This window comes from Octodon degus, unplaced genomic scaffold, assembly GCF_000260255.1.
Source record: "Octodon degus isolate 3935 unplaced genomic scaffold, OctDeg1.0 scaffold00093, whole genome shotgun sequence".
Lineage (NCBI taxonomy): Eukaryota > Metazoa > Chordata > Mammalia > Rodentia > Octodontidae > Octodon > Octodon degus.
Window position 1 is genome coordinate 9505840 of NW_004524669.1, and position 18104 is coordinate 9523943.

Genomic DNA, 18104 nt, shown 5'->3' on the forward strand with positions numbered 1-18104 from the left:
GCAGTGTGGGGAGAGTTGGGAGGCATGCAGTGTGTGGGGACAGCTGAGGGGGCATGCAGTGTGTGGGGACAGCTGGGAGGCATGCAGTGTGGGGACAGTTGGGAGGCATGCAGTGTGTGGGGACAGCTCAGGGGGAGCATACATTGTGTGGGGACAGCTCAGGGGGAGCATACATTGTGTGGGGACAGCTGAGGAGGCATGCAGTGTGGGGACAGCTGAGAGGCATGCAGTGTGTGGGGACAGCTTGGAGCCAGCTGGGGTGTGTGCATTGTGCAGAACAACTTGCAGTGGCAAGCGCTGGCTGCGGGAGAGTGAGCAAGCTTGTGGTATGGCTGTGAAAGAATATGGGCTGGAAATTGACCTGATGGGAATATTTAACATGAAGGAAAATGACATACTAAAAATAGACTTTTAAAATTTTTCTCTTTTTGAAGAGCCAGTTCACTGGGACAGTATTGGGAGTATCATATTGAAAATAGAGCAGTCTAAACACTGGGCCATGAGATCGTCCCCATTTAGAGGGTGGCTAGCCTTGGTCCTTGTTGCATACTTCGGGTCGGTGCCGAAAGAAACGAGAAGACCTGATGAATGTAGCTTCAGAGGTCTCACTGAGATTAGTCTCTCTCCAAGCGAGCCCAGAGCCTCAGAAGCATCTCACATTTATTGAGGGCGAAAGGCAGGCTAAGGAATGTGTGTAATTACGTAAGTGGATACAAACTACTATCTCTGTTGACTTCCACCATTTGCCTAACTCTAGGCTCACACAAATGCTAGCCGACAGCATCCCAAGCAAGGGATCAAAGGACAGGGCGCCTGCAGGAGAAGCACCTGCAGCCTTGCAGCCCAGCTTTCCAGGATTTACAAGTGAGCGACAGCAGCTCTCCCCGGCTCTGTCTATTGCTCCCTGCTCTCTTGGGACATGAGGCTTTTGTCTCAAATCTATCTTTCTACAGCTCCTAAGAAGGAAAAAATGCAAGATTCCTTTTCTGGGAAAACGAACCTCCTCAAGGGGAAAGTTGGTAGTTTGTGCAGTTGAGCCCTAAGTGAAATAGTTAGGCTGGAATCCATAGTGAGCCCCACCACAGGGCAACTTCCAACCGGCCCTTCAGTGCCACCTTCTTAGATAAGAACAGGTAGCTATGTATAGCCAGGCATTTGAAGGAAGCCCCCACTATGAAAACAGACCGAGCAGATAAAGTAATGAAAAACCTCATGTAGAAATAAGAAAATATAAAGGAAGTATTATTAATCCACAAAGCAAGAATTAGGGCTCTACAAAAAGACATTCATAAATAAAACAGCCCTTAAAATAAATGTAGTGGTAGTCATTAAAATGCAGTGAAAAGGTTGAGAGATAATGCTGGGGTCATCTTCTAGAAAGAACCAAAAGGCAAGAACACAGCAAATGAGAACACAAGGAGGTCTGTCCAGGGGCCTAGTGAGCTTTTGAGACAGGAGAGGGAGGAGGGAGGCAAGTTGGAGAAGACACACAAACTATCGAGCCTGTCTGGGGATGTGGGTCAGAAGTTGGACCTACCAGGAAAGGGGAGTGTAATGGTCAATACACTGTGTCAACTTCAGAAATTTAGAACTTTCACTGACTCAGTAGGGGGCCAGGGTCCTCACTTTGTAAATGTCCTGAGCCTGAGCAAGAGGAGGGCAGGGATGGTGTGGGCAGGTAGGGAGGAAGAGAGGCCCGCCCCGCCCACTCTGTGCTCTTGCTGCTGGTGCTGTCTTCTGAGGCCTTGAGCTGTTGCCCCTCTCCACACCACCCCGCCTTGGAGCCAGCTGTTTAGGGACTGAAACCGCCACAACTGTGAGCTAAATAAACCTTTCCTTCCTTAATTTGGGGCATTGGGTATTTTGTCCGAGCAATAAGAAAAGTAACTAATACAGGGTGTAAACCAAGAAAGAAGATAATGTAGGATCTAGGGAACAGGAGACTTGGGACAGGAGAAGGCCCACTGCAACCTCAGTGTCTTTCCCACCCTGCGCCAAGAGGCCCTGGCCCCTTTTACCTGATGTGGGTGATTGGATGGTGACGCACACTGAAAGCAGTAGGTCCAAATCTGATCACGAGGTGGGAAGTTTCCAAACAGCTGAAACAGAATTCTTGAAGGAAGCAGTTTCTTTTAGATAGGCTTTAGGTCAGAAGAGGAAATGACTGGCCTATCTAATACAGTGTTTTAAGAGCCTGATGCTTTTGGTCATTTAGTATTGTAGTAGACAGTTGTGGTGGCACATTTGCAGTGGACAGGAGAAGGCCCACTGCAACCCCAGTGTCTTTCCCACGCTGCACCAAGAGGCCCTGGCCTCTTTTACCTGATGTGGGTGATCGGATGGTGACGCACACTGAGAGCAGTAGGTCCGGGTGGCTCAGGAGGATCACCCTGAGCTTGAGATCAGCCTGGGCTACGTAGCAGATCCCATCTTCTCCCTCAGAGAAGTACTACTAGAATAGAGCCTGTGCTGTGTTGCTGTGTTCTCCCTTTCTTCTCCAAACTTTGTCTTCATAGAGCACATTATGTTGTCAATGTAAATAGATACTGTATGTAAAAGTACTAACATCTATTAATTATACACCACTGTGGGCATTTAGGAATCATCCTAGGATTGTATATGATCGTAAACTAAGGGACAATGTCTTGTTTAGAAATATTTCCATCACCCTAAAGAGGCAATTGGAACAGGCTTCATTGAGGGGCTCCCAAGACTGCAACCCTCTGATGGGGTAGGGGAAGAGCTTCCTGCTGCAGGCTGTAAAATGTTTTTTCATTAGGGAAGTTGCCATAGCTTTGCCTCACAATGTATTTGCATATTAATATTCTAGATGTAATTGAGAATTCCTTAGACTGAATACTGTGAAGCCTTTGAAATGAGATGGACACACACATACATAATACAGAACATATTTTTTTAAGTGGCTTACAGAACAATGAGATGAGACGTGGTTTCATCAGAGTTTAAAACCATCAGTTGCTAGTAGTCCATAATAGTGGGTCATCCGCAGGACTGGCAATGTCAGAAGTTGTTGACTTGAGCCTTTTGCAGCTCAGCATATTAATATGGTTTTACTTTTTATACATCATTTTTATACTTTTCTGGTGGATGGTTAAGACCAAGATAAAGCAAAACCTATATAACAAGAACTGTAACTTTTGTATCTGACAAGGTCAGTCAAATCCCCTCAGGATTTACCCTGAAACCCTGTACCACAGTCTGTAGATCCTTTGTCAGTGTCAGCCATGTGGATGGAGTCACGGCTATTGCTTCACCAATTTGCTTTCTGTGAAAGCCTGAGAGAATGTTTTCTCTCTGGGTGACTCTGGACTATATTGGATTATTTTGCTGAATTCACGTACCTACAATATTTAAGTGGCAATGAAATACCCATCTCTGACAAAACTAAAAAAAAAAAAAGGAGAGATATCATGAAGGACCATTTTGTATCTGTATATACAAAATAGTTTGGATAGCTATACAGCTACTTTCTCTTAACTCAATGAGAAGATTTGTAGTGATAGTGTTCGGACAGGATATCATGTCTGCGTCTTGTACTATGGATAACAACTATGAAGACAACAGTGTGCATTGTATTGATTATTGTAACTATCCTACTAACCTGTTTTGAAACTGTCTCATTGCTATTTGTTTCTGAATAAAATTAATTTTAAAAAACCCATTAATTGCTGAGGATATAGCTCAGCAGCACAGTGCCTGCCTGGCAAGCATAAGGTCCTATGTTTGACTCCCAGTACCAAAAGCAGAAAAACAAATACATCTTTTATACCCTGGTATACATCCAGGTACATGCTTCTACCTAGAGAAGAAACTGTAAAACACGATTACTTTTGGAGGGAGAAATGATCAAAGATAATTTTGTGTTTTCTCTTTATATCCTTTTGTGTGTCTTGAAATTTTTACCCTGAATGTTCATAGCTTTAGTAATGATAAGCAAATGGACTTTAAAATGCCCCATGTGTGCCAGGAGTGATGGCGTACACCTGTGTGCTGCGCACCCTGAGGGGCCGAGGCAGCAGGATCACAAGTTTGAGCCCAACCCAAACGACTTAGCAAACAGACCCTGTCTCAGAAGCAAAGACCTGGAGATGTAGTTCCCTGTGAAAGTTGTAGGAAAATAAGAAAAAAGGCCACATGTTTTAGAGATGTAGAAATAAAGATGCTACTATTTACTTTTTTACAGATAATTTCTTGTATTATGAACAGAGATTGAAGAAACCTAATAACACTGGTGACACAGATTCAGCAACTCTAAATCCCTAGACTTACAAAATACTTGGTAGTATTTTTCCTTCTTAAAGGTTTTGTGTACTAGTGATTTTGTTACATTAGTTCAATGAAGAAAATTGATAGTATAAATTTTTGAGTTATGCTAAAATATATTAATTTGAAGTGGAAATTGTATTTATAGATTTTCTAACCAGTTCATTTTAAAAATAAATAGATATAGGAAAATGTGTTGTGATAGTTAAAGATGTGTGATACGATTAGGCTGGATTATGCTACATTCCCTACTTTTCAGGGCTGCACTTTATATTGCTTTTTCAGTGCATTAAAACTTATGCAGTGAAACTGAATAATGGCAATGTTTTTATGCCCTTTTATAGCCATTTCTTTATCACCGCCTCCCCCTATTCCCTGTTGGCTAAACTCTAAGCACCTTTCTGTTAATTTATGAAAATTATTGTTGAGATGGAACGTTATCACTGATCTGGATGGTGCTTTCAGCATGTTCAAAGCAAAGGTCCAAGCAACATAAAACACATCAAAATTCATTAATGTGGTATTGATTATTTTTTGGATAATTAATTTTATTGCAGACCCTTGAAAGAGATAATGAGCTGCAAAGGGAGAAGGTAAAAGAAAATGAAGAAAAGTTCCTTAATCTTCAAAATGAGCATGAGAAAGCCCTATGAACTTGGGAGAGACACATAGGTTTATTAAACTATAAAATATTAAAATGCCTTAAGTAGCTGTAGACATTTAAAATAACTATTAAATGCTAAGAAAATATTGCAGAAATAATACAAGATAAAGTCAGGCAGATGCTGTTCTGGTACTTGTTTTTGAAAAAGAGTGCTCTGTAGAGGTGTGTTAAATAAAATTGTCTGTAATTTGTTGTGCTTGGAGGCACATGCGCATACATGTTTGTACATTTATGTATGCATGCATGTATGAATGTATGTTGGGTGACCTCCATATGTGACAAAGAACTAATTTACTTTCTCATAAAACTGCTGCACTGTATTTTAGTAAGTGACTAACAGAGGATACATATGTCCTGGTGTCGGCTGGTCAGTTTTGCTTTTCTCAGCAGTCCCCTTGAGCTGTAGAAGAGCCGTATTTAGAACACATGTGCAGCGGGTGGGTTCTCTTGGGTTAGCATCTTATCGTGAGTTGATATGCTGTAAACATAGCTATTTCCTTAAACTACACATGTTCATTTTATATTAAATTCTAATTTCAGTTATGTAAATAAAATATGGAGTTAAGTGATGTTAACTTGAATTGTGAAATATAAAAGTTCACTTTAAAGATTCATACATACAAAATTGACTATTCTAATCAATAGAATATCAGTTTGTATTGCATCCTAAAAGCTCAACAACAATAGAAAGTCATGAATTATGAAAATGTATTTTAGAAATACATGATTATCTTATAGACTATTGTGCTAATTAAACCATATATCATGTCATTACAATATATGGATTTAAACATAAATCTCTGAATTTACAGTTCAGAAAAGATGAGTCTTTTATGATCTTGATAAGCTTCACTTAAATACAAGAAAAATACTTTGTATTTAATTATATCAGAAGGCTAAAATATGCTGCTTCATCACTATGGGTAAAATTTATCATTAAGCAACAAGCATATAACCTACACTGCACCCCAATCCTTCCTGGCTCTTCTCAGGGTCAAGACTATAAAGAAAAAAGGAGATATGATATAAATTTAATATGCCAAACATCTCTCACACCAACACACAGATGAGCAGTTGAATGAAGAAACTCAGATGTCCAGCTTCTCTGTGGAGACGATAGTAGTGGCCTTCTCCTAAGAACACAACTTGCTGAAGAAGGAAACAGGCAGCTCAGCGGGTGATGAGGCTAGAATCTCCACTCTGGCGTTTCGCTTGCATGATGTTACAGTACTGCACGCAGGATGGTTCAGTAAGAAAAGCTGCTTTGAGTCTGTCAGCATTTTCTTCATTGGGAAATCAGATCGGCCTTTAGTTCTGTTTCTGTCTCTGTTGTTCACCATTTTTGAGTGAAGGTCAATATAGTAATCATATAGCTATTGAGATTGGGTCAAGATAGGTTTATAAATATAGATACTGGCAAAAATAGCCAGAATTCTATAACTACTGTTTATGTTAGGTCATTCAAGAAAGTACTATGGTAATAAAACTTAGTGTGTATTATCAGACGGTGTACTTAAAATCCATTGAGTTTCTTAGAGAGTTAGTTATACCTTTGTATTTTGATTCATTATATAATCTGTGGATATACACTGTATGCATACAAATGAAAAGGCGGAGCAATGTTCAGAAACTCGGGGAAAGGAGCCTTGAGACAGATTTACTTCATAGCACTTACTGAGCACACGTGTGTCCGGCACGAACCTACACACTGGATTTTCAGACACCAAAGTGCACAGATAACTGGAGTTCACACTTCTTTTGCTTTTTTCTTTTTTTTTCATGTTTATTTATTCGGTACAGGGTCTCACTACACATCTCAGACTCATAGTGATCCTCCTGTCTCAGCTTCCCCAGTTATGCCTGGTTTCAGCGACAGGCTCAGTGCAGGGCTGGCACTGCATGTGGTGCTCAAACCCAGGTCCTTGCACTGACCAGGCAGGCCCCCAGCATTCACATTCTTAGGGGAGACGTAAGTGCAGAATTAACCATGGCAGCGTGCCATGCTTTTCAATATTACTGACAAAGGACTATGAAAGTATGAAATAATGTCATTTAGCTAGAGAGAGTTTAGAGAGTTTTAGGACAAAATGTGACACAAGTTTGGTCTGAAAGAAGGAACAATTTTACCAAACAAAAGGTCCCCTTCCTTTCCCATTCCATCCAGATGGCCTTCTGGTTCTTTGGTTTTATTCTGTGTGGTTGTGATTTTAATGGGATATGCTATGGAGGCCGAAACTGCATTTGCAAGTTGATAAATAAATGAACAATAGAATAGGTGGAATGTGATCCTAGAAAATTAGGCTGACATTTTGAAGTGTCTCTTACTAAGGGAGTTGCACTTTGTAAACGTTGAGAAGGCACTGAGGATTTAAAAGCAATGAAGAGAGGTAGGCGGTTCTGTGTTTTTTAAAAAATAACTTCTGTGAGGATGGCTTTATGGAAGGAGACCTGTGAGAATACTGTGGTGATCTAGCCATTGCTGGTGAGAATGTGAACTAGGGCAGGAGTGGGGAGAGGGGAGGGCTGGATGCAGGCAGCGTCTGGGAGGGGACCTGGTGGGTTGGTGACAGCTTATATACAGCCAGTACAGGAGGCAAGGGGAGTCAGAAGTACCTGAGATTAGTGTGGCTCCGAGGAGAATGTCACTAACTGATGTGACGAATGTAAGAGGCAAAGCAGATTTGATGGCTGCAGATAATTAGCTTGATGTGAGAACTGTTGGATTTATGATTCCTACAGATTGTCTACCTTGGAATGCATACCATGCACTTAGAACTGTGAATTTCATCTTCAGAGAGAGATCAGGGAGGAGATTTATTAGTATAAAGGTGAAATTTGAAGTTAAAGGGATGAGGCGATCCCTAGAGGCACAGAGGACTTGAAGGCCAAGAGGACCTAACCTGGGGACTGCCACCATCGAGAGGGGGAAGGACGGGCATGGGGACTCCAGCATGCCGGAGGAGCATGGCCGGCGGTAGTCGTCACGCAGTCCCAGGCTGCTGGATGCTAGCTGGTGGGAGACCCGGAGAGCCATTGTCCTGGCTGCGAACCGAGAAAACAGTACCGTCCCGAGGGCGCAGCAGACGTGCCAAGATGGAACCGCGTCTGCAGGAGCAGGAGGCCAAGGGTCAGAGGAAGAGCGGGAAACGCGCGGGGCGGGTACCGTGTCCGAGGAGAAGGCGTCGTGTGACCGGGCGATCTGAGACTGCAGAGAGCGGGGAGGACGCCGTGGAGGAGAACACCGGAGCCGAGCCTGGAGAAGATGTCCTGGGGCGGGGGTGGGCCACCCTGCCGGGCGAGGAGTGCCAGCCAGCCGTGGGGTGCACGAGTGCTCCGCTCGGAGGATAGTGCTCTCCAGTGGGCCTTGTCTGCTAATGAGGGTCTCCGCGTGAGGACCCCAAGAAACAAAACCCTGAAATTTCATGGGCGGTGAAAGTCCAGCACGTGGATCCAACCTCAAGCTAACTTCTGCGTTCATGCTGAACGCTTAAGGTCAGCACTTCTCGCGGCATCCAGTTAGGAGCCGTCTATCCAGTTCACAGCAACAGAATGGGCCGGTGTAACTTTCCTAGGCCTTTTATGACAAATTCTTAAATTTTCTCTCATAACAAGAGGTATTTTAATGTAGTAGTTAGAAATGTGGCCCCTAGCTCTGAATTTGAAACTTGGCTGATGTTTTCTTGGCCAATCTGGGGTGGATCAGTTAACTTTCGTGAGCCCCACTTTTCTCATCTGTAAATTGGGCATAAAATACCTTACAGAATTTGTATGAGTATGCAAGTATATTTATTAAATGCTCAACTATTGTTATTTTGTGATTGCACTTATTTTTACTATTTCCCAAAACTTGTATTAATGTTTTCAGACAAAATGTACTTACATATTTGCTCATTTTGGTTTAATGTTATAATAGGCTGAAGAACTTAATAGAGAAATTAAAGATGTATTTTTATCACTTAATGGAAATCATTCAGTTACAAGGACAACAACGAACTACGTGTTCAGAAAAAACTTAAGGAAGCTAAGATATTTCAGGTAAAATTCAAGATTGTTGGGAAGGACAGACTTTGAAGTTAGAACATCGCTGTAGTCAGGGTTTAGAAAGGAAAGGATTTAACATAATGCATAATTTATAGGATTATTTTATATTCACCCAAAGAGTCAGTGGAAATCTCTCCACACACTAGAGGCCCAAAGAGTCCAGCTGAGGGCCTGGACCCCACAGCAGTGTCTTCCCCGAGCCCAGCAGGAGGCCTAGCGCCCATGACAACACCCCCTACAAGTCCAGCAGGAGACCTAGAGACCACAGCAGTGTCCCAGGCAAGTCTGCATCAAGGATCTGCCCTGGGGAGGCCACAGGTCAGGGGCGGAAGCCAGAAAGTCTGCGCCAGCGGAGGAAGGATCTGCGCCAGCAGCTGAGTGAGCAGCCCTGGAGCCGGGAGCAACGCGCAAATAAGGCCCGAGTTCGCCCGTAAAGGGCAGCTGCCATCCTCCGCGACAGCGAGTCCCAGGCGGCTCCTCCTCCTCCTCCTCCTCCTCCTCCCCCCCCCACTTGGCAGTTCTGATCAGTAGCTTTTACCTATTTTTCCTTTATATTATTTGTCTGTGTTTGGATAAGGTATATGATTGTCCAGCTTGTAAGCTGTCCAGCTGAGTTGGAGTCTGTTCTTTCTCCTGTATTTCCTGGAAAAGTCTGTATAGAATTGGTATTCTTTAGTAAGTGTTAGGTAGAACTCACCAGTGAAGCTATCTGGTTAATTACAGGGCTATTGGTGAAATCCTGAATTTCTTGTGTTGGCACGCAGGAAGCAGGCACAGCAGGCCTGCGGGTGCTGGCCATAGGCGTCTCATGAGGCAGGCCTGGGCACCTACCTGAAGACTGGACCTAGGGCAGGCCCTCACCGTGACTGACTGCAGCAGCGGCTCATGGTGTGTGAGTGTTAGCACCAACAGTGTGGTCTCTAGACACCGCTGTGCTTGCCGAAGTCTGCTGAGTGTGGCAGAGGAAGTGCCTGTGGGACCACGCTGGCAGCGGGTCTCTCAGGCCCTTCCCTGGTGGACGGCAGAACACAGGCATTGATAACTTCGTGACTTCATCAAGAGGTGACTCTGGGACACTGGTGGCTGGTGGCCTCCACCTTTACCTCAAGTCTTTGCCTGTTTTGTTTTGATTTCTGTTGCAGTAAGTCTTGGGCATGAGTTTGACTATATGTGGTCATGGCACCCTCCTGGTGTCTCCTTGTGAAAAACAAGTAGATGGAGGACATTATATATGTCTCCTGTTTGAGATCTAAACGTTGCCCAGGGCTGGGTGTCATCAGTGAGGTCAAAACCCCATCCGTCCTTCACACTGCCATGGCTGACCGTCCCATTAAGGCCGTGTGGGCCATTCCTTGCTTAACAGGTCAGCTCCTGGCAGAGCTGAGCTTCCTTCGTGTGGTGCCAGGGGCCTCCGTGACCTGGGCCCAGGCGCCTCCAGTTTCCTCTTTCCTCACATCCCCTCCCTGCACCTAAATTGCAGCCACATGGATCGCGCCTGATTCTGGGAATAGATGACCACCTTCTCTCGGACAGCAGTGGCTTGTTCTGTCTATATGTCACTTGTGGCTCCCTGGTGCTGTTCAGCTCTGTGTTCTCTGAAGAACCTGTCACTGACTGCTGCAGGAGGGACTGTAGGGAGACTCTTCCATAAAGCAGGGCTTTGTATTGAGTACACTTGACCATGGCTTCTCTTACCCATGTACTGGTCTGCACACTCCTGTGGGACCCCCAAGGTATGTTTCAGCGCCTCATAGTGACTGGCACTCGGGGTGCAGGGGGTGAAAGGATGTGGAGCTGAACACTGCTCCAGACACATGGAAACACCACCAGAACTCATTTGCCTGCTTGTTGAAGGGGCAGCTGTGCTCTTCTTTCACATGTGTGGTCTGATAATGTGGCATGCACGTTAGAAAGTTAGGAAACGTAGGCGTCCATTGTGCTTCCTTATGATGGGGTATGTGAAGTGAGCTTGAGTCACTCAGTTTTCAAACAAACTGCTGAATGGCTGAATGGAAATAGAGTTTGCTTAAATGTTTTATGTTTTTTAAGAATCTTTTTAACATTAACGAAATCTCTTCCATTTTATCCCAGAATGTTCCAGAAACAAATAATGAAAATGATGAGATAGCTGAAAATTCAAGAAAGGCCATCATAGAGAAATATAATTCTGGAGACGGAAAGGAAGAAAATAGTAAGGGTTTCTGTTCCCATACCAACTACAAAGAAAAGGATGGAATGAACGAAAGCCTGCTTACAGAAGAAGGTATCCTAGAAGGTAACCTCAGAGTTATTTTCTGAGCAGTATAGAGCTTTCCTCTGATCAAAAGGGTCTACCCAAGCACCACATTGGGCCCTGTCCAGGACTTGGGGGACTGTCAGCTGCAGTCTTCACTGAGGGCCTTGTAACATAGCTGGAAACCTTTCCACTTAGACCTGACAGAACACACATTCCTCGAGTTAATCTTTAACAGTTGATATTTACAGCCAATATTTTGGGGAAAGGCAACATTTCTCTTTATCCTTCTTGTCTCTTATTCCTGGGCTCTTTGAATTCTGGTTCACCAGAGGCTTTCTGATGATCAGAGAGAGCCCTTTCCTCATCCAGAAAGGACCCTCTGGAACCGCTGAGCTGACTGACTTTGAGAACTGCTGAAGATGGTGCAGAGTGAAGCTGTCCAAACCGAGGCTGAAACAGCCACTTGGTGGAGATGTTGCAGAGAGAAAGACTGGCCCCAAGCCCACTTGAGTCCCGACATTTGTCCTAGAGAGGTTTTTTTTTTTTTTTGTCTCGTTACTAGATTAACTGTACTTAAGATTTGGTATTGCTAGAAAACAGGTGGATAAAATCAATGTCTTGCCCATAACTATTCCAGAACTTGAAAATATTTAATAGGTATTTTTAAAATATTTACAGTTCTGAATAAAAAAGTGATCATTGTTCAACTCAAAAGTTAACTTCTGAGTATACTGGACCTAGATTGTAATCTGCTGGAATAAATTTTTATCATGTACTTAATGGCAAGGTACTGTATCCAAAAGGAAATGCCAACTAGAGAAATAGAAACTATTTTATAATACTCTAATGTGCTTTCTCTTCTTAAACCCCAAACACTTGCTGTTATGAACTAAAAACTTAATGGGATGGAGCTGAATATGTAGGGTCTAAATATACGCCTGTTATACAGGGAACTCAGTATTCAGGTAAAGTTGATGCTATGCTTGTGAGTTATTTGCTAATAAAATAGACGTAGTTTTTACAGAACAGGTGATATGTGTATGTTCTATACAATTAGGCTTTAGCATGTAATATTTTACTGTGTTCTTCTGATAGATGTACAGCCTTTTGAGAAAAGCTTCAACAGTGGAACTGATACAAGTGTATCTCAGAACAGAGACCACCGTGGAATCTCTCTAAGCAAACCCCATGTAGGGAAACACATGATCACCCAACAAACTGGGAGTGGTACCGACCACAGAAAACCTGCTGCTATGGAAATAAAAGACACACTGGACTTGGAAGAAGACAGTGAACACACAGAACTTAAATCACCAAGTAACCCACTTTTAGTGGAAGATACATCAGTGGAAACAGGAGAGATGCATCTCGAAGAAACAGAATTGTCAGGCCTTCACCACGTGGATGTTTGCCTGGACAGCAAAGATCAAAGCCCCTCACCTGACAGCACTGCGCGTGAGACGGCTCACCACAGAGATCAGGACAAAGATGCTTCGGAAGACACGCCATCTGAGGAGCAACTCAGATCCCATCCAGGGACCAAGTGGGCATTTGCCAACCAGAGCAAACCAGGTTTGGATTCCTCTCTAGAAGCAAAGATGCATCCTCTTCAGGGTAAGAAATACAGTTTACAGCTCTCAAGCAGTGCCAGGTTAAGTGATAAACAGTGTAAGATAAAACAAACTCAGATGTTAAAAAAAATTAGTGAGTGTCATCCATTGCCTTTTAATCCAGCCTTAAGTCTTCAGCAAGTCTGGGCGGATACTCCAGAGAAGCCTGCACTAGCTCTTCCCTGTGACGTAGTTGTCAGCCACCCCGTGTCATCTGCTACTCTTGGTGAGAGTTCAAAAGTGCTTACAAGCTCAGATAATGTTGGTGTGAGGCCCATGTCAGTGACACCCAACTCCAACTCTGGGGAGAGAACTCTATGGGAAGGTCAGAGTGACACGCAGAGCAGTCAAATTCAGGCCTGCCTGGCACACTTAGGAAGCAGGGAGACCCCTTGCCCTCTTCCAGTTAACAGTGGAAAGAGTCAGGCTTCACCAGATGCAGACATGAAAGCGGGACAGTTTCACAAGAGGGAGACAGGTGACGGTCAGAAAACTGAAGCCCCGGAAGACGGCCACTTCCTTTTTGTGGATTTTAATGAAGGACAGCCTACATTGTTACAGAATACCGAGCGAACAGTGTCATTACATGACATCAATTCAGGAAAAACATACAGTGAAGGACAGCTGGAAAAACCACATTCATTCCACGTAAAGCCATCCGGAGAGTTAGTGAACAGAAGTGGAAGGGCATCCTTTGATCTTCCCTCTTCAGAGAAAAAAACAGAGAAAATGGCCTCAGCATACATGCACCTCCTGGCCCCCAGTCCTGGGTCAGAAGTAAACGGCACTGCAGGACAGACAGCAAGCACCTCGACTCCTAGCACCCCTGCGCTGCCGAAGGAGAGCCCGGCAGGTCCATGGGAGAACAGCAGGACCACGGCAGAGGCCTTCGGTAAACATGCGCGTGTGGACGAGATCAGGAGGGATGCTGGGCCAGGTGAGAAAATGCGGTTATGCTTTCATCTCTAAACTTTACTCTTTCTTATTCTCGATGAAGTCTCCAGGTGGACTGTGTTTCCTTTTTTTGCTTCAGCCCATTGTGCTGCACACATGTGGGTAAGTAAGATGGGAAAGTCTCATTGAAGTGGAAGCAGATTTGTTTTACCTAAATCTGGGCCCGTATTGTGAGTGTGAACAATCACATTTGGAAATTTTCCTGTCACCAAAAGGCAACAAAAACAGGCCTAGTTATTCATTTTAAATTACAAACAAGTAACTGATTTTTTTCACCTCAGAGCTAATGAATTTCAGCAGTTGGTAAAATTTCTGACAATGTGCATGTCTGTCCCGTTTCTTTCTGTACTCCTAGCAGCCTTAAAGCACTTTCTTCCCACAGAACCACATCTTAATTTCTCTCCTGTCACTTTCTTCCCCCAGTTCCCTCCCTTTTTTCTCAGTTTTTATCTGTTCCTTTTGCAGCACCACAAATCCAGTTCACTCTTGGGGTTTTATAGGCAACAGTAAAGCACAACAATTTATATCACTGGTGTCTGCCACTAAAGCACTTTCAATTGAATGCCTTTTTAATTATGTACTTACATTAATACATTCAAATGCTTCATACCTTAGAGAATAAAGGGGATATTTTATTCTTAAATGAGCACATGAAATGATGTAATATCCAAATTTTGCTCTGGAATTCTCCAGGAAAAAAAGGTAGCTCAATGAAATATGCATGGCAACATCGATGGGTGGGAAAGTGGAGCAACAGGCAAATTGAAGTTCCTATTCTCACTTTTTTTTCCCATAAATTTTTAATAAAAACACAATCTTTAACAGGTGGCCTTGGGGCCGGGGAGATGGCTCAGTAGAATAAGCGCTTGCCTAGCAAGTACAGGGTCTTGAGTTCAATCCCCGGTTCTGAAAAAAAAAAAAATAGGTGGCCTTCAGGTTGAAGATTTAAAAGCCCTAGTTCAAGATGTATAATCATGAGAAAAATGTTTACTTTGTTACTGGGGGGTATTAAACACATTCTTAGGTTGTAAGGAGACTTGTTGGATTTAACAGTAGCATTTAGACCTATCAAAGAAATATGCATTACAAGGGAGCTTTCTGGGGGACTTCAATCTTTTTCTTTTCTATTAATACTTTTAGTGCATAACGATTTATCATGGCAGGTTTGTACACATGTTAATTCTTTATTTTTTATTCATTTTAATGAAAAAATAGTGAAACAGTTTCAAAACAGGTTAGTAGGACAGTTACAATAATTAATACATTGTATATCACCATTATTTTGTGGGCCTTTGCTTTTAATAGACTCCTCTGCAAAAGGAAAGTGAGAATTTTAAAACACTTGAGGACTAAAAACTTAATCTGTTCACTGGCAACAATTGGAAGTAATGTAGAGACAACAGAAAATGCTGAAATACTGTATACTTTTATGTCTCAAATAATTTTTAATATAAGTAAAACAACTTAGATTCTATTAGTTTTCTAGGCTAGTCTAACGTTCACTGTTTTCTCAAAGGTCCTTCTAAATTATATTTCACTGTTTAAAGGACTAATGTCTAGAATTGTGCCTTATAAAACTTATTAAATATATATCTTTTAACCTGTCTAGGTGATTGATTATTCAGTTGTCTTTATGTGCTCATCACAGCCCGAGGCCTTCTGAACAGCCCTTTGTTGAGCTAGTTAGTGTGGCAAGTTTCTACAAGGTAGTTTATAAATCTGCTTAGTTTGTTCAGACTTTCCCCATTAATGAATTCACAAAAGTCATTATATAAATGTTAACATATATGGACATTGTAATAATCTGGGTAATAATGGTAACATTTCATGTGTGGTTTTGGAAGACACTTGTGCCATCTTATTCCTTTTGATGTGAAATTATAGCAGTTAGCAGGTTTTCACAAAAGGCAATAATAAAACCTTGTTTTCTGACATGAAATACCCAATATGAGGAAAGTTTGGAAAAACTTAAAATTCAACGCAAAAAAGAAAATGGGAATTATTTCTTACAAAAGCACAGGAGCACAGATACCACTGTCACTTAGAGGGCGTGGAGAATGAAATTCAGTCGCTGCCGCTTCCTCTGTCCATCAGACACTGCTCTCAGCACCGGAGTTGCTGATGCTCCGGTAACTGGAGCAGCCATCCAGGCCCTGAGAACGCCCAGGGAGGAGGGGAACGCCACTGCGAAGACGTTTGGCGAGTCTCCTGTTCCCACAGAACATGCAAGTCAATTAAAAATATTGCTGAGCAGACCTCAGTGAGCTAATTCTGCAGTTATGTGTAGCTGTGAGCATCTGGATGCTTTAAGACCTAACTGATCTCCAAAAGTATATCAAGAGGGCAACGTAGCACCATTTTTCACAATTAAGGTTGATAGAAAACAGCAGGAAAAAGTCACAGTGCATAAATCAAATAGATATAATCCAGCCCGTTTGGGAAAGGAGTGTGAGGCAGCATGCTGCGTCCTTCTAGTCGCCTGAATCTGGCAACAGTGGCATGTGAGCGTCCAGAACTTCTCATTAATAAAGCTGGTGCTTAAGGAGAAGCTCGTCAAGCCTAACTGTTTCCAATGTCTGGTTTACATGATTTTTGGAAAGTGAGATGGAAGTGGTTTCCTGACATTATTTGTTAGAAGACCAGGCATGAAAGCGTAGAACATCCACTGTGCCGGACAGCACGGATGTGTATGTTAAGCAGAGTATTTGTAGAGATCACATGGGGCCCAGGAGGCCATTTGTCATAAGGAAAGCAGCTTACTACAGATAACGGGTATTTGTCTCAATGTGTACATTTTGTGTTTCAGAAGTTTAGCAAGAACAAGTGTGTACTTTTCAGTCTTTAAAAAAAAACATTGTGTAACTGATGAAAGGTGACGTAAAGGTCAGGAAAGATTACTTCTCAGACTGCACAAGGGTGCTGCAGGTACCTTGTAAACTTGAGAGGCACCTTAGCTGTCCCTTTGGCGCACACGGCATGGAAACCACAGTATTCTTCTTGTTAACAAGTCACCGCTTTTAGCTTTTAGTCTGAGACGGGGAACCTCCCCCGGGAGTGAAAGCACAGGCGGGAACTGTCCTTCGCATCTCCCAGCCCAAGCTGCACAACAGCCCCCCAGCAAGGTGCACGGCCGGCCACAGCTGTGCGTCCCAGACTGGAAGCAAAAGCCCCCATCGCCACTGCTAATTAGGCTGAGTATACATAATGCGAGGCACCACTACCCAGTTTCAGCCTAATTATCATGTCACATGAAACAAACTCTAAAGTACATCTTCATAAAATGTTATTAGGGCAAAGCCACTCCCCCACTCCTTTACCTACTGTCTTCTTCTGCACTGCAGGAGTAAACAGGGCAGGCATTTTGGCTTATAGAGCCATCTGACAGAAAAAGCTTACTACCTAGTCTAAATGGAGACTTACAGCCCAAAAAGCAAAACAAATTTTTTCCAATTAGTTTATGTACTCTACACCAATCATGTTTAACTCGAAGCAATTAATTAGGTAGCATTCCACGTTCAAGCAACTTGAAAGGAGAGGGTGTTATCTTTTAGCCTTGTGCTTAGGTTGGTAGTCTGCTACAATCTTGATGACATACAGGAGTGAGGGACTTGAATAAGCCAAGCCACTTATTTTACACATTCAATCACAGGTTGAAACAAGGATTAGTAAGCCACGCTAAGGGAAATGTTAGGTGGAAGGAGGAAGGAGGTGGTGTTCTAAAAATACACAGGGAGGAGACTGCCTCGGGCCCGCGGATCCTGAACAGACCAGGAGCGCAGGCCCAGCGAGTGAGTGAGAACGCCCAAGCTCGTGGATCCTCATTCGACCCAGAGTGCAGGCCCAGCATGGAACCCTTCAGCAGATCTCCCTGCAAAGAGGCTAGAGGCAACACCCACCCAGCTGATTCAGGAGCAGAACATCTTGCCAGAGTGACACAAAGGGGTTCAACTCCAACCACTGCAGCAGAAAGAAGTGGAGCACAGCAGCCAGACCCCAGCCAGATCCAAGCAACACCCACCTGGAGGAATCTGAACTTCGTAGATCTGGACCTGGTGCTGAGGTAATAACTCTAAGCTCTACACCAAAGGTCAGAAGACAGTGGTATACAAAATGACAAAGAGAAGGAACAAAATACAGTCTCAGGCCCCAAGTCCAACACCAGATATCTCTGAAATAATAGCGTTGACAGTAAAGAAACAACTGCAGAAATGTATAGAAGAAATCAGATCAGAAATAATTTCAGAACTAAAAAATGTAGTGGTAACTATGATCAAAGAAGTACTAAGTGCTTCTAAAGAATACACTGATAAAAAAA

The 18104-nt window shown here is 43.2% G+C and overlaps 1 protein-coding gene across 1 annotated transcript in view; it reads left to right on the top strand.

The window, feature by feature from the left end:
* Ccdc73 (coiled-coil domain containing 73) overlaps positions 1–18104 on the top strand; it is a 151131-nt gene that overhangs the window by 129133 nt on the left and 3894 nt on the right. Inside the window, 5 exon segments of the mRNA XM_012516147.1 lie at positions 4842–4956; positions 10353–10417; positions 11081–11264; positions 12321–13772; positions 15884–16014. Of these exon segments, the coding sequence (XP_012371601.1) occupies positions 4842–4956; positions 10353–10417; positions 11081–11264; positions 12321–13772; positions 15884–16014 (1947 nt within the window).